Below are 13922 nucleotides of genomic sequence, written 5' to 3'. Positions count from 1 at the left end.
AGAATATTTCAGATAATATTAATACTTTTACACCGTATTTACTCAAATACAAGACAAGGTTTTTTTCCTCCAGTCAGCATGGGGAAAAAAGCCTCTCATTTTACATTCACATACAAAGAAAACTCATTAAATACCTTGGCTATAATTAAACTGCTGACAAAAACAGCATGGCTGTGTCCAGACGAGTGTAGCAGTACGGTATGTGGCCGCACATGCAAACTTTCCCTGTACTGCTACATTGCAGTGCAGGTGGGTTTTTTGACCTCAGGAGAAAAAGCAGGGCGGCACACATGGTGGCAGCGCATGCTGCCCAAAACCGGAGCTTGGCCAGCCAGAGTCACAATCCAGTTGCTGGCCAGCCTCCCAGCTGCAAACTTCTCCAGCACCTAGGATCCCAATTAAGGCTGCTGGGGCCAGTGAAGTTGCTGGTCCCAGCCTCCACTACTCCACCTGGTGTAACCCACTGTGTGCAGCTTCCACAGGTCAGTGTGCAGGATTGAGGCCCCCATAGGGAGGGAGGCAGGGAGCTGGGCAGCACGGGGGGTGCTGCTGCCCAGCCCTTGGGGTGTGTGGGGGTTGGCACCCAGGGCTGCAATACGCAGAGACAGGGCCCCAGTGGGGAGCAGGACAGGGTTGTGGGCAGCTTTTGAAGGGGGCAGGGTGGAGGAGCTGGCTCCCTGCTACTGTGTGCGCTCCCGGGGGGGCGGGGACCCATGTCCCCCAGATCTGTGCACGGGGTGGGGATAGGATGCCTACCACAGGCTCGGGCTCCTGCCCTGCTGCCCTCCCCCGTGGCTCCCCCAGAGCCAGCCACTCCCTGCCCTCCCCACCCCTGCAGCAGGGCAGTGTTTGTATGTGTGTTTTAATTGGGCCTTTTTTCCATCCCATTTTTCCCTTTGAGTGGTCATGCTCCCTGAAATTCCAGATTTTCTTTACTTCCTCAGATTAACTGTATTTTAAATAGTAAAACATATTTTTTTACTGATTCTGTGGCTGAAAATGCTAGAAGTTTTAGCTATTTTTAAGAAGAATTTTTTTCCTTGGCTTGATTCAATACTATACTCCTCTGTAGAGAAAATCCACAAAAAGCATTGCAAAACCCAAAGTAGCATGTTACAAAAAAAAAGTTTGAAGAGGTGAAGCATTCTAGTGTTTTATTAAAAATGCCTTTGAAGGAATTTTTAATTCATCCAAATATTTATTATATTGTTTTCAGAAGAAAGCTCTTCATTTATTAAAAAACTAAATACTTGAATTATTGGGCTGTTTAAAATGCTGTATGGTATAAATAAAAACATGTAATGTGCAGCTGGGCAGTATAACAATAGAATTTTTTTCCATTATATAACAGAAATCAGGAATGACCTTCATAACTGACTATAAACACTCTCTCTCATGAATTATGAAACATTCTCTTATTAGTGAAAATAAAGTCTATAGCACTTCCCATCCTTATATCTTTTATTTTTGTATCCCATACTCTTGCTGTCATTATGTGGGTATCCAAAATATATGAATACATATAGCTAGTACATTTTACATTCTAGGTTAAGAAAAAAGTGTGTGTAAAATTAGCTACTTTTAGCTACCAGTCGCAGTGCTCCTGCAGCTGGGAGCCTGGCCAGTAGCTGGAGTGTGGTTCCCACCGTCCAAGCTCCAGTTTTGGGTGGCGCACACTGCCACAACGTGCACCACCCCACTTTTTTTTGGCATGTTTTTTTTTTTTTACTCCAGGGTCTCCCGGGATCAAAAAAATCCCCTGCACTACAAGGTAGTGGTGTGGGGGAAGCCTGCCTGTGCAGTGTGTGGCACCATAGACAGGTCTGCGGCACCACATACTACACATCCACGCTCATCTGGATGCAGCCTTGGAGTCTGAAACAAATCTCATGGAGTTGATAGAATTCCCCTCAGAAACTTTGGTTAAAGCACCTAATACTTGAAGCAGGTTTTGTATTATGTGCCACTGTGGGCTACGGCCAGAATTTGACTTGAAATATTTGGCATCCAGCATATTGTATAAAAACTTGGGGGCACATATTTGATTTGTGTATCAAACTCTCATTCTCCTTAAAGAGGGTTCTGCTGATGCATTGAGAATCCTTGAATAGACCTTTCAGAATGAGAGTCAGAAAGTACCCTGCAAAATGAATTGTTTTCTGTTTGGGCAAAATATGTTTATGTAAGCACTTTAGACTTCAGCTACCAATAGATAGTAATTGACAGCATTTTTACAGAGTACTGCTTGTGAATTTACCCTCTTTGTACATATGCAAATAAAGTATTGTAAGTCCCAAAGAAATTCATAAAACCCAAATGGCTATTTCCATGTACCTTGTTGGGGGCTGCGAGGGGAGAGGGGGAAAAATTCATGCTGTCTAAGGAAGAAAGTTTCCTTTTTTGAAATAGAAGTAATACTGAAACCAAAGCATTAAATTATCTTAAAGATTAACTGCTACACTACAGAATTTAGACAAACTGACAGCATAATGGCATCTTTGCATCTAAAAATAGAAGTCACTACTATCAATTAGCCTTAACTCTTTAATGGGCACTGACATAACCAATTTAATAGATTCCGGTAAAAAAAAATACTACCCGATTTTTTTTTTTTTTTTAACTATTCAAGCATACATCCAATTCATCATACCTAATTAGGTGTTCTGAATTATCATCTTCAATTGTTACAAGTGTCATATCCTTTGATGATATTGGCTGCATAATGAGAAACTGTCACAGTCTCAGTTGTCTGTGGGTTTGTGATTGATCAATTTTTGACAACAAAGAAATGTTAACAGGGCTGCATGGTGAAGCAGTCACTGGAAAAATCCCTTTCATAATGTTTCTATCTAATTTTGGAGTACTGCCACTGCCACACATGAAATAACCACACGATTGAATTTCCTTTTGCTGGCATTTAGCAGGACCTATGGGGGTGTGTAGAAATCAATGGGGGATCAGGACTCTGGAAAATTACATACTTGAAGAATTAATGAACTATAATTCCGTATTACATCTTCAATCACATTTTGCTTCCTTTTCATTAATGGAACTAAATTAGTTTTCCATGGACAGGGTACTTTAAAAAATGCAATCATGCTCTTGCTAGGATACAAAAAAAAAATGACCTGTTTCAACGATAGGTTTATTCTTTCATGCAACCTGACAGTAAGAATTTGTAGTGAAAAACATAACTGCAGCATAAACTCAACCTGTTGAAGTGATTTAAAAATGACTTTTATGTCCTATGCTCTAACTAATTTGTTACCCTTTGGTCCAGATTATGGCTTTCAGCTGACTCAGCCAAATTCCTGCTTGAGTTCTGGGGAGGAGAATATGGAGGGGAGACAAATCGCCAACCCATTAAAAGATCTCAAAAATCACTTCCTCCTGTGCTGACCATTCAACTCCAAAGGTGGTGCAGGGAAAGGGAGAGGGACCATGGCACTGTATTTATCATTTCCCTCACAACTTATTTGAGATGGCTAGTATTTGTATGATAATGCAGTCCTTTCATTAAAGGGTTGGGCCGTGCTGAAGTACAAGATGAGGAAGCTGAAAAAGTACTCTTCCACAATGTTTTCCTCTTTTTTTGCACCTCACACACCAGCTTGGTCCATAGTCTGATCCTTCATATTTGAAAGATTTTTTTTCTCTCTCTTTAATTTTTATTGGAATGCTGAAGTACACATACAATAATATCTACAGGTTTGTGGCTCGGTTGGATCTCAGTAGATGTGAGATGCTATGCAGTGAATGAAGGTCAGATCATACTCAGGATGCAATACCTGTTTTTTAAACATTCACAGTAATCTGAATAAAGCAGAATGAAGTTCTAAAAGAAAATAGGCTGTAGATTTTTTTTTATTCAAGGAGGAAAGGCTATTTGGGTACAAGTAGCAGCCTTAGAAAAGAGGAGTTGTGTGGTCTTTTCAAAACACGTTTAAAAGGCTCTCAGAACAACTTTGGTTTTCTAATAAAACAGGATTCTTCCTGGTTTAGTTGAGCTATCTCGACTTCTGTTTTCTTCTGTTTTTCGTGTTCTCTGTATCATGTTTATATTCATACAGTTTAGGTGTAGTGGAGCAGTATGGAACTCCCAAAGGCTGGTATCTTGTTTTAACAGAGAGATCACTGCTGTATATTGAACTTGTTTCTGACTCTTATGTTTCCCCATTGGGGCCTGAAATCTGTGTAAGATCTTAAATCAAAGGTCCAGTTGAACAGCAGGATCTGCTCAGCTCTCATCTTATTAGAACTTCTCTACTACAAGAAAACCAATGAAAACTATCTTCTGTTTTTTAAATGTAAAAGAGAGTGAACTAGAACTTCATGCAGCGAAAATAAAACATTTTCACAGATACTTCAAAACATTGAGTTAATGTAGCAAATACATTATTCATTGGATGTTGTGTGTATTTACTGTCTTTTTGCATGGAATAAAGTCTTTCCTTATTGCCTACAGTATTTTCTGAAATCTGGGATAAGATAAACCGGTTTGGAAAATCCAGGCATCATGTGACACTTTCCTTGGCATTTTATTTTCCATAATAAATCTTGCCATTTGTAGGTATCACTTACCTTTTCCACTTTTTGTTGAAAAAATGTTGTTTCTAAAACAATGCTGGTATTTGGTTGTTCAAATGGCTCCTGGTAGGAAAAGACCATTTTGTGTTTACCTATATTTTAACTAACTTTGAAATTACTATGTCTCCTAAACCTATTGTGTTCTGCTGTGATATGTTTTGAAATAAGTTTGCTTGTCAGAGGCATGTGCTAATAACCGGAGTTAAATACCCAGGGTTCCTTGAAGGTTTGCATTTTCATTCTAGTTTCTAAAACCCAGATTGTCACTTCCTGTTACCAGTGCTAGTCAGGTGAAGCTAGGGGAGGCATGCTAGCATATACTATCATCACACCTTCAAGTTGCTGTGTAGATATATATCCAAAGAATGTTGGGTGCAGTGGAACTGCCAGGTTGGAAAAAAGACTAACTGAAAAATATTCACACCTTGGAATTTGCTGCTATCTTCTTAAGAAGTAAACATTATCAGGCCTCAGTTTTTGTTGATTTGAAATATGTTGTGTGTTAGTTTATAATGCAAAGATTTTTATGATTGAGTTCTTCCCTGTTACACTGGCGCAATCCCACTGATGTTAGAGGTTTTACATAAGCATCCCTGAGAGAAGAATTGGATGCTCAGTATTAAATATGAATTAGTAACTTCACTCTATTGGGGCCTCTCTCAACAACCCTTGAAGTCAGAGGAATGAAAAGATGGTATAAACCTGTCTCTTGCAGACTCCCTGGATCTGTGCTAAGCCAAGCTTGACCACACATGGGAATTTGGGCCTACAGCTGGATAAATGCTGGCAATTTTATACCATTTTGAATGTTAGGTTGTTTTTTGATTTTTGTTGGTAATCAGCAAATGGCTGTTAAACTGAAGCTCTTTAGGACCAGCATTTTCTCCATTTTCCAATGGGCAAGGTGAAATTATTGTCATAGCTTAGGAAACAAGTGTTTCTTTGGTATAAATCATAATGATTTAAAAGGAATAAAGTCTTCTTTCATGCCAAAGGGAGATGCATGTCAAAAATTTGGAAATGCCAGGCATAATAGTTATGTGCATATTTTATTAGAATAGCTTCAGTTAACAAGATTTTGGAAATGTTTTTCAGTCAAAAGAAAGAGCAAGGAAATCCAAAAATGACTCGTATGGTTGATTTTTAATTTTAAGAATCACAAGTATGCTTAACTTAGTTATTTTAAGCAGAATAATGTTTGAAGGCAAGTCGCCACATTTTGTCACAGTGGAATGCCAGATTTTGGAGACAAAGGCAAAGTCTACACTCTCTTTTGCTCTTCCAGAGCTCTAGATTCTGGGAAAGATGGTTCCAGACTATATTTCACTGGCAGAAATGAGCCCATTTCTACTGAGCTAGAATGCTGCAGGGGCTGCTGGAGTGAGTGAGTGGACTTTACAGCTGCTCCCCAGCCTGAGGTGGGGATTACTTCCACCAGCTGCCTGGGTAAAGTCTTGCTACTCAACATGGAAGGATGGGAGATATGGAAACAAGGGACAGGGTGAAATCCTCTCTCCACTGAAGTCAGTGGGAGCCTTGCCATTGATTTAAATTAGGCCAGTATTCCACCCAAAGACCTAAGCAGCAAATGCCTGTGGCTTGACAAGTTGTAGGTTGTACATGTTGTCTTTTACCTCACATGCTGTATCCTACAGTTTTCCTTTTTTGTACATGGCTTGAGACATGCAAGCCTCCCTCCTCCCCTCACCATGACTTCTTGTGCCATTGTCCAGACCCTTTGTTAAACATTGTCACGGACAGACACGGAAGTTAAATACCTTTAATTAACAATGTCACACTAATTACGTAAAAAATGGCTGAAAACTTATCTAGCAGTCTTTTCAGAGGAGGCAGGAGAGGCACTTGTCTACCTTGTTAGTTTAAGATGGAGTTTGATCATTCCAGTTGATATAAATTGGCTCTGAGCAGCACATTTGTGTGTCAGTTTTGCCTACCTGCTTTCAGACGTCACCAGTGTCCTCTGAACAAAGCACATGCCCAGCACAGCCCTTCATTGAATTGTGCCATTCTTTACAAGGGATTTTTAGATCAAAAAGTTAGAGTACTGTCTTTTTCAGTAACCTTCTTATATAGGGTAGCATTCCATTTTCTTGTGCCTAACCAGTACAGCATAAAACAGGACTTCATTAGAGCTGTTAATGTTCCACATAGCCCACTGATATACCATAGCCACTGGCCAGGCAAAACTTCAATCAGTTCTTCTTCCCCTGTCAACTCACACCTCTGATTGAGCAGCTGCAAGATGATTCATAGGAGAACATTTCACCACGGGAAAGAGAAAAATTACTTCTGGCTGCTTTCCCCATACTAATAAGATCATTTTAGTTGTAGATCCTCACATAACACTTCCTGAGCCATCCTATGCCCATTTGAAAATAGAAATCCTTTTATCCAAATGTCAAGAAATTTTTCCATGAAATCAGCACTTCAGCTTTTTTAAATGCTCTCCTTCAGCATTTTCTTTGTGTTTTAACAGAGTTGTGAATTTGTCTTCTGACAGAGCTAGATTCTTTTGTAATTAAAGCTGAACATTTTTGGATCCTTAGGGCGTGGTTTCTCACTGAAAGAAATCCGTATTCCACCAAGAAACACACTGAAAAATATTTTTTCTGAGGATAGTTGTAGTGAGAAACTCGGGGATTTCTTTTATTTACTGCAAAACCATTTAAAGATTAATGGATTATTTGGCATTGATGCAAGAAATGGTTACAATAGAATGGTATTCAGGCAAGCAATCTGTCAAGAATATGACAGTTCCTAAAGACCAACAGAATGCTTCCATCAGCACATTTCATGGTAGGCATTTGTACATAACTTCACTCAATAACTTTTTATACTGCAATAAGGAAACTGGAGGAATGTATTTCTTTGTTTATTGGCATCTGTAAAAGCACTTCATCCCAAGTAGTATTTCTTGTGATATAGATTTGTCAGTTAGTTTGCAAATAAATACAGAATAGCTACTTTGGCTGTCAGTTTACCAATGCTGACATGTCATTCAAGGCTTGTTTTTCCTGAATATAATCAGTAAGTGAGCTCATCAAAATGCATAAACCCTGTGCCTGCAATGCTGTATTCATAATTATAAGGTTTACAGATTAAAAAAAAAAAATGTCCTGAAGAGAGAAACACTAGCCCTCTTTAATTCGTATCTGCCTCTTTGACCTACATAACCTCCTTTCTTCCCCATCATTCCTAATAAATAAATTCTATATTTCAGTAGGAGAAATGTACTGTCTAGTATTTTTAATGCATGTGATTAAGTAGCAACCATAAAGATTCACATCCAGTCTGAACAACAACAGTATTCTACTTCCCTCCACCTCTGAGACTACATACTTCATTGATTTTGGGGCGGGTTGTAGTTTTGACCAACCCCAACAGGCTGTCATGTATTGAACATATGATCCCAAGCCTTTAGCACAATAACTTAGACCATGCGCTCGCGAGCAAGCTAACTCTCAAACTGTGCACTCCTCAGTGATGTGGGAAGTTCTAGATTTCAGATCTTTCTTTCTTTTTTTTTGCCTTACAATCTGTCAGTGTCTAAGAGAACAAGGGAACACCAATAGCATAAGGTACGGACTGCAAAGCAGCCTTTTCTCACCCCAGCAACATAATTCTCATTGATCTTTCTCTGATCTTTCAAAACTGTTCTGAAGTCTCACTGTTTCCTGGCTCCTCACCAGAGAAAGGCCAGAGTTTGTACCATCTGAGAGACAGACAGACTACATAGCTGAAAGTTGTAAAGATTTGCCTTTTCTGAATCCTGTAGCAGAACTTATTTTATTGGTATCTTGGGATAGATTGCAAAAATCGAAAATTCTGGTGATTTTTTGCACTAAAGGATTCTTATTTCTAAGTTCCTAATACAGAGTAAGGACACCTTTTGACCATAAAAGTTTCACTGAGATAAATTACCTTAGAATGTAATTCTAGTGAGCATCATTGTAGCATAGCCAGAAAAATCTTTGACAGAGAAGGCAATGATCAGGATGAGCTATATTAATGTAGTTTTGACCAACCAATTGTCAAACCATTAGTTGTAAACCATTTTAAAGTCAATACAGTAATAAGTTAACATTGAAAAAATAACTTTTAATGCAATCCTTTTAATACAAAAGTGTAGTATGTGAGTCGACTTCACATCTACCTAAAATACACAACAGCTATTTGCTCCCAGCCTGTACAGGAAAAATGCAGCTAGAAAAAAATGTGGATGTTGAATGAGAGATGCACAAGAAGGTGTACTTACAAAACACTTATTGTTTCAGCTCCTTCAAACTGATATGTATATGAATTAGGGGTGTGCGAAGCTTCGGTCACCGATTCGATTTGGAGAAGATTCGGCCCAAATTGGCGGCTGAATCATCAAATCCGAATCAAATCAGGAGACCTATTAGAAGCTCTGAATCAATTTGAAACATCCGAATCGATTTGAAAAAGATTCGGTGATTCGGCGATTCAGAAGGTGGTCTTGCTTGCGGGGAAACAGAAACTGAGAAGGGGTGGGGAGGAGGGGGGAAAAGAGTGCTCTGATATTGACACGTGTAGCTGGCCAGTGACTGTGATCTTTCCGTGAGTTCTGTTCCAATCACAGTGCTCTGGGGGAGGATGTAGAAACAGCATACAAGGCTCTCACTTTTGTGAGAGGTCTGTCTGGAAGCAACAGCATGTGCAAGGTACTGGCTGCAGTGGCTGGCTTCCTAGTCATTCTCTTGCTAGTCTCTCTTCTTGGAAAGTATTGGCTACACCTTAATAATTACCCTTGTCTAGAATCCCTCTACTTATCCCTATCCAATCCATTCCTTTCAATTCATTCTTCTCCCCAAATCCTCTTATCTGTTCTTGTTATTCCCCTCCCCCCCACACACTTTTTAAAAAGAAAGCTGTGTTATCCCTAGCAGTGTCTCATCCATCACTGTACAGGAAAGCACATATATTACACACACATACACACATTAAACAGATAGAAAATATATTACACACGCATTTTCCATCACAGCAAACATTCTGAAGCATGCTGGAAAGGCAGGTGCCAGGTCTTTTGACAGGGGAGGGAGAAGGGGGAGAGCTGCAAGTTCCCTCTCCCCCCTCAACATAGATGCACCCTCTTTCCTGGCAGCCATGAGTTTTCTGCTGCCAGTGGGAGCAAGGAGATGGGAGCAGTACCTGTCCCTGCACCACCTCCACTAACTCCAGAAATAGCTACCAGCACCAGCATGACAGTCTCCTCCACCCCAATTTCAGCTTGCAGCGTGAGCCTTCCAATGCCAGAGGAGGATCTGGATCTGGAAGTAGGGGAACTGAGTGCCATTGCCAGGGAAATTCTGTGGAAGGAGGGGGAATCTGAGTTTGTGCTCCACACCCCTCAAAGTTCCCTTCGAGGCAGGTCTCCTTCTCCGGAAGGCACCTTGGGGGAGGTGGCTCAGCTTCCCCTGTTGTTGTGCCTCTGCCTGCTGAGGAGGGGGATAAGGCAGGATCCCCACCCTCAACCCAGAAGTGGGGGGAGGTAGTGTAGTGTGGGATCATTTTGAGTTGGCAGATGATCCCAGGTATGCTACCTGCCAGCACTGCTGAAGGCAGATCAGCTGGGGCAAGGACGTGAAACACTTCACCACCACAGCAATGTTGCTGCATCTTAGGAGACAGCACCCCCTTGCCCTTCTTCCTCCTCAGCCTGGCACCAGGGGGAGCATGCCCAAAAAGAAGTCCCCCTCCAGACTCCAAATCAATTCAGGACAGTGATCCAAATCACTGAATCAGATCACTGTCCCCCGAATCAGCTGAATCCGAATCGAATACTGGCCACTTCACACAGGCCTGGTATGAATAAGGAATCCTTGGATTTCAACTTAATTTTATTCACAAGAAGGAAGACTGATGGTGCTGGAAGACTTGTATATTTTGCTCTTTCTACATCTTGTCATGCATTTTTTTAAGAATACACTCCCTTCTTTAGAAATAACAGATCACACTAATGTGATCCAAGAGGGCCTTAGAGCAGAGTTTTGATCCACTATGTATGTGCCCCACTGGTCAGTGGGCACATCTACATGAGATGCTGAGTGTGCAGTAGCTTAATGATACTCCACCCTAACGCGTTACAGCACAGACAGTGCTAATATGCTACTGCGCAGTATTATTAGGCTACTGCACAGTAGTGTCACTTAAAAGATGGTTGCCAGTGCATCTGGTTACTATGCATTTGCATAGTAACTCTGCATCTGCAGTAACTCTGGTTACTATGCATTTGTTTAGCACTTGCTGATACAAGTACTAAATAAATGTGCAGTAACCACTGTGCAGCATCATCTCGTATAGACACCCACTGTGTAGGTACCTACCAGGTATCAAATAAGTGATGGCAAAAAGTCAATCCCAAACACACATGCCTATCTGGCTAGAATGGTTAAGTAGTACCAGTTTCTGTAGCCAGTAGCATACAGTGGAGTGATGTGACTATTACCACATCCACTTTTGACTGCCTAGTGGGGATGAGCCTCCTGTGTCCAAAAATATATATATGAGGCAAGCACATCTTACCTTTGTTTGATATAAGCCCACTTCCCTTCAGGGTGCTTAGTATATCCCATGGTCTCATTTGGCTGATTTCTCGTTTACTGTTATACTTGGTATACAATACAGTAGTGTCCAGATCTGCAGAAATAGTTATTGTTCCTGGTTGTGAATATCCCTATTTATTCTTATTTATATTCCTTAGTTCCTACATCCCAAGTCATTAATACCATTCAGATAGTAAAGTCTACCACTTGGTGTCCATTCTGTGAGAATAGCTGTTATTTTATAATGGAAATAATGTTGCACAGGTAAGAGGAGAAAATCTGACCCACGATGCAAAGTGTAAGTTAGGCAGCATTGCAGTCCCTGCTGTTGGAAAACAATAAAATACAATATACTCACTTTATATAATGGATTAATGTGTTTAGTAATCAATAAGGCAGGCCTTGCTACATGCTGTATCTGCTGGAGGTGTCCAAAAATTCAATCAAGAAAGGGGCCTTTGGAAAATTTTAGTCAGTGAAAGGTGTTTTAAGAAATCCACATTACAACAGCATGTTAGGAGAAAAAGGGTGTGTTGTATTATATCCTGAGGGCCGGGCTACTTGTTTGGACTGTTATTAATCATGTTTGAAGTGAGAGGGCTAGTGTTGTTCACAATACACGGAGAAAAGGAGTAGCTGATTTTCTTGGAAAATCAGAAATTTCTCAGCTGAAATTGTAGAAATGTTCATGAGTGCAATGTTGGCAAAATTGAGAGTGTAATGGAGACCTGTTCATTTGGAAGCTATCATTTTCTTTCTGAAGAAATAAAATTTGAAGGAAGAAAATCGGGCGTGGTTTGGAAAACATATTATTTAAGGTAAAACCCAAGGGTGAAATATCAGATTCTTTCTGGCTACATGCACTCTCCCTTGAAAGCAGTTACACTGCCCAGTAGTTATAACCTATGCTCTAGAAGGGCATTAATTCACTGGTTCAGGGAGCCAGTTTTTTTTTTTTTTAGTATTCTGCTGAAATACAGAATACTGAAATGCATGGCCTGGACCTATCAGAGGACTAATATTTGGAAATATATCTTATTGTTTGAATCGAGACCTATTCTTTTCTTAGTATCTTTGGCAATAACAGATAGCAGGCTATCTATCATTTATTGTGATTGAATGAGTTATTAATGATTAAACAATAGAGAAAGCTATTAGATCATTGTCTGTATTCATTAATATAGGCTTGCAGGTATCCTGTATGTTTTATGGAAGGGGTTCAAAAATGCTATATTTTTATTTATTGCAAAACTGAGGATGAAAATATTTTTTTTATAAACCCCAGTAATGCAACAAATATGGTGTTGTCAACAAAAGAATGCATCTGATTCATCAGGTTTTTTTCTTTTCTTTGTGTTCCTGTACAGACATTGATGAATGTTCAGATGGCTTTGTTCAATGTGACAGCCGTGCTAACTGCATTAACCTGCCTGGCTGGTACCACTGTGAGTGCAGGGATGGCTACCATGACAATGGCATGTTTTCACCAGGCGGAGAATCATGTGAAGGTCAGTACTTAATAAAAACTTCAAAACCTAGTAGGTCATATACTACTGTAGTTTGCATTACAATAATGCCTAGAATCATCAGCTGCAATTAGGGGTCTGCTGTGCTGGGCACTTCCTGGAAAAGTCTGAAAGACATTCATGAAGAATCCGTGACTTGTCAAGCAGCGTGCTCTTCAGCCTCATGGCTTCTTTGATGCAGTAATAACTTTGCATGTTCCTCAATGGTGAGAGGCATAAGGAGGAAATACAGTGTCTTGGCATAGCTGTGATATGTGATAAGGACTGCAATACTTGTTGGAAAAGCCCAAGAATTGCTTTTCCTCCTTCCTACTCCAAAGGACAAGGTGGGTAGCTTCAACCTACCCTGGATTGGCTTTCTATCCTGGCTAGCTGCAAAGGAAAACAGAAGAAAGCTAGTCCACTGGTTAAGGAGTGACTTTCCAAAAAAAGAAAAAATTGTCAGATATTACCATATTTGCTTGAATATAAGACAAGGTTTTTTCTCACCAATCAGTACTGGGGGGGAAAAGCTCCTCATCTTACAATTGCATACAAGGAAACCTCATTAAATACATTGTCTATCATTAAACTGCTGCCAAAAGCAGTATGCGTTCAGTAATGGAAGTCAACTATGAAGTTGATTAAATGCAGCCAACACAGAACATGACTATAATCCACATGGCCCATATTGGGCAAACATACAGATGGATTTTTTGTATGGTCCTTAAAAAAAAAAGGGCACTTGTTCCCCTAGGAGGGAACAAGCACTGGGCCTGGAGGTACTGCAGTACCAGCCCAGCACTCAGAGAGGCTAGAGCAAAGTCTGACATCCTCCCTTGGTGCCAAAAATGCTGATGGGAACTTTTTTTTTGACACTTAAAAAACAGCGGGGGGGGGCATGTATTCCTTCCACAGGAAACTGGCGCCAGGCCTGGAGGTACTGCAATACCAGGGTTGGGTGTCAGAGCCAGCCCTGACACCCTTCACTTGGTGCCAAAAATGCTTGCTCTTAGCTAAAAGGCCAAGAGGCTGTTGGGAACCATTTTTGTTTTTGTGTGTGGCCCTTAAAAAAATGGGTGGGTGTTTCCTTTGCAGGGAACTGGCACCAGGCCTGGAGGCACTGCAATGCCAGGTGGGCACCAGCAGGTCCAGAGCCAGCTCTGACACCCTACCTTTGATGCCAAAAAGATTTAGTTTTATTAGAGAATGTTAAGGGTCATAGAAAAAATGACAAAGCCAT

General features: G+C 40.5%; 1 protein-coding gene across 4 annotated transcripts in view; it reads left to right on the top strand.

Annotated features, from left to right (window-relative positions):
* The window catches only part of NELL2 (neural EGFL like 2), a 250335-nt gene that overhangs the window by 205356 nt on the left and 31057 nt on the right, over nucleotides 1-13922 (top strand). For all 4 annotated transcript variants that reach the window (XM_025208486.1, XM_025208477.1, XM_025208491.1 and 1 more), the window contains one exon: nucleotides 12542-12682. In XM_025208486.1, the coding sequence (XP_025064271.1) occupies nucleotides 12542-12682 (141 nt within the window). The remainder of the gene's footprint in view (nucleotides 1-12541; nucleotides 12683-13922) is intronic.

This window comes from Alligator sinensis, unplaced genomic scaffold, assembly GCF_000455745.1.
Source record: "Alligator sinensis unplaced genomic scaffold, ASM45574v1 scaffold147_1, whole genome shotgun sequence".
Lineage (NCBI taxonomy): Eukaryota > Metazoa > Chordata > Crocodylia > Alligatoridae > Alligator > Alligator sinensis.
This window is presented reverse-complemented; position numbering and strand designations above follow the sequence as displayed.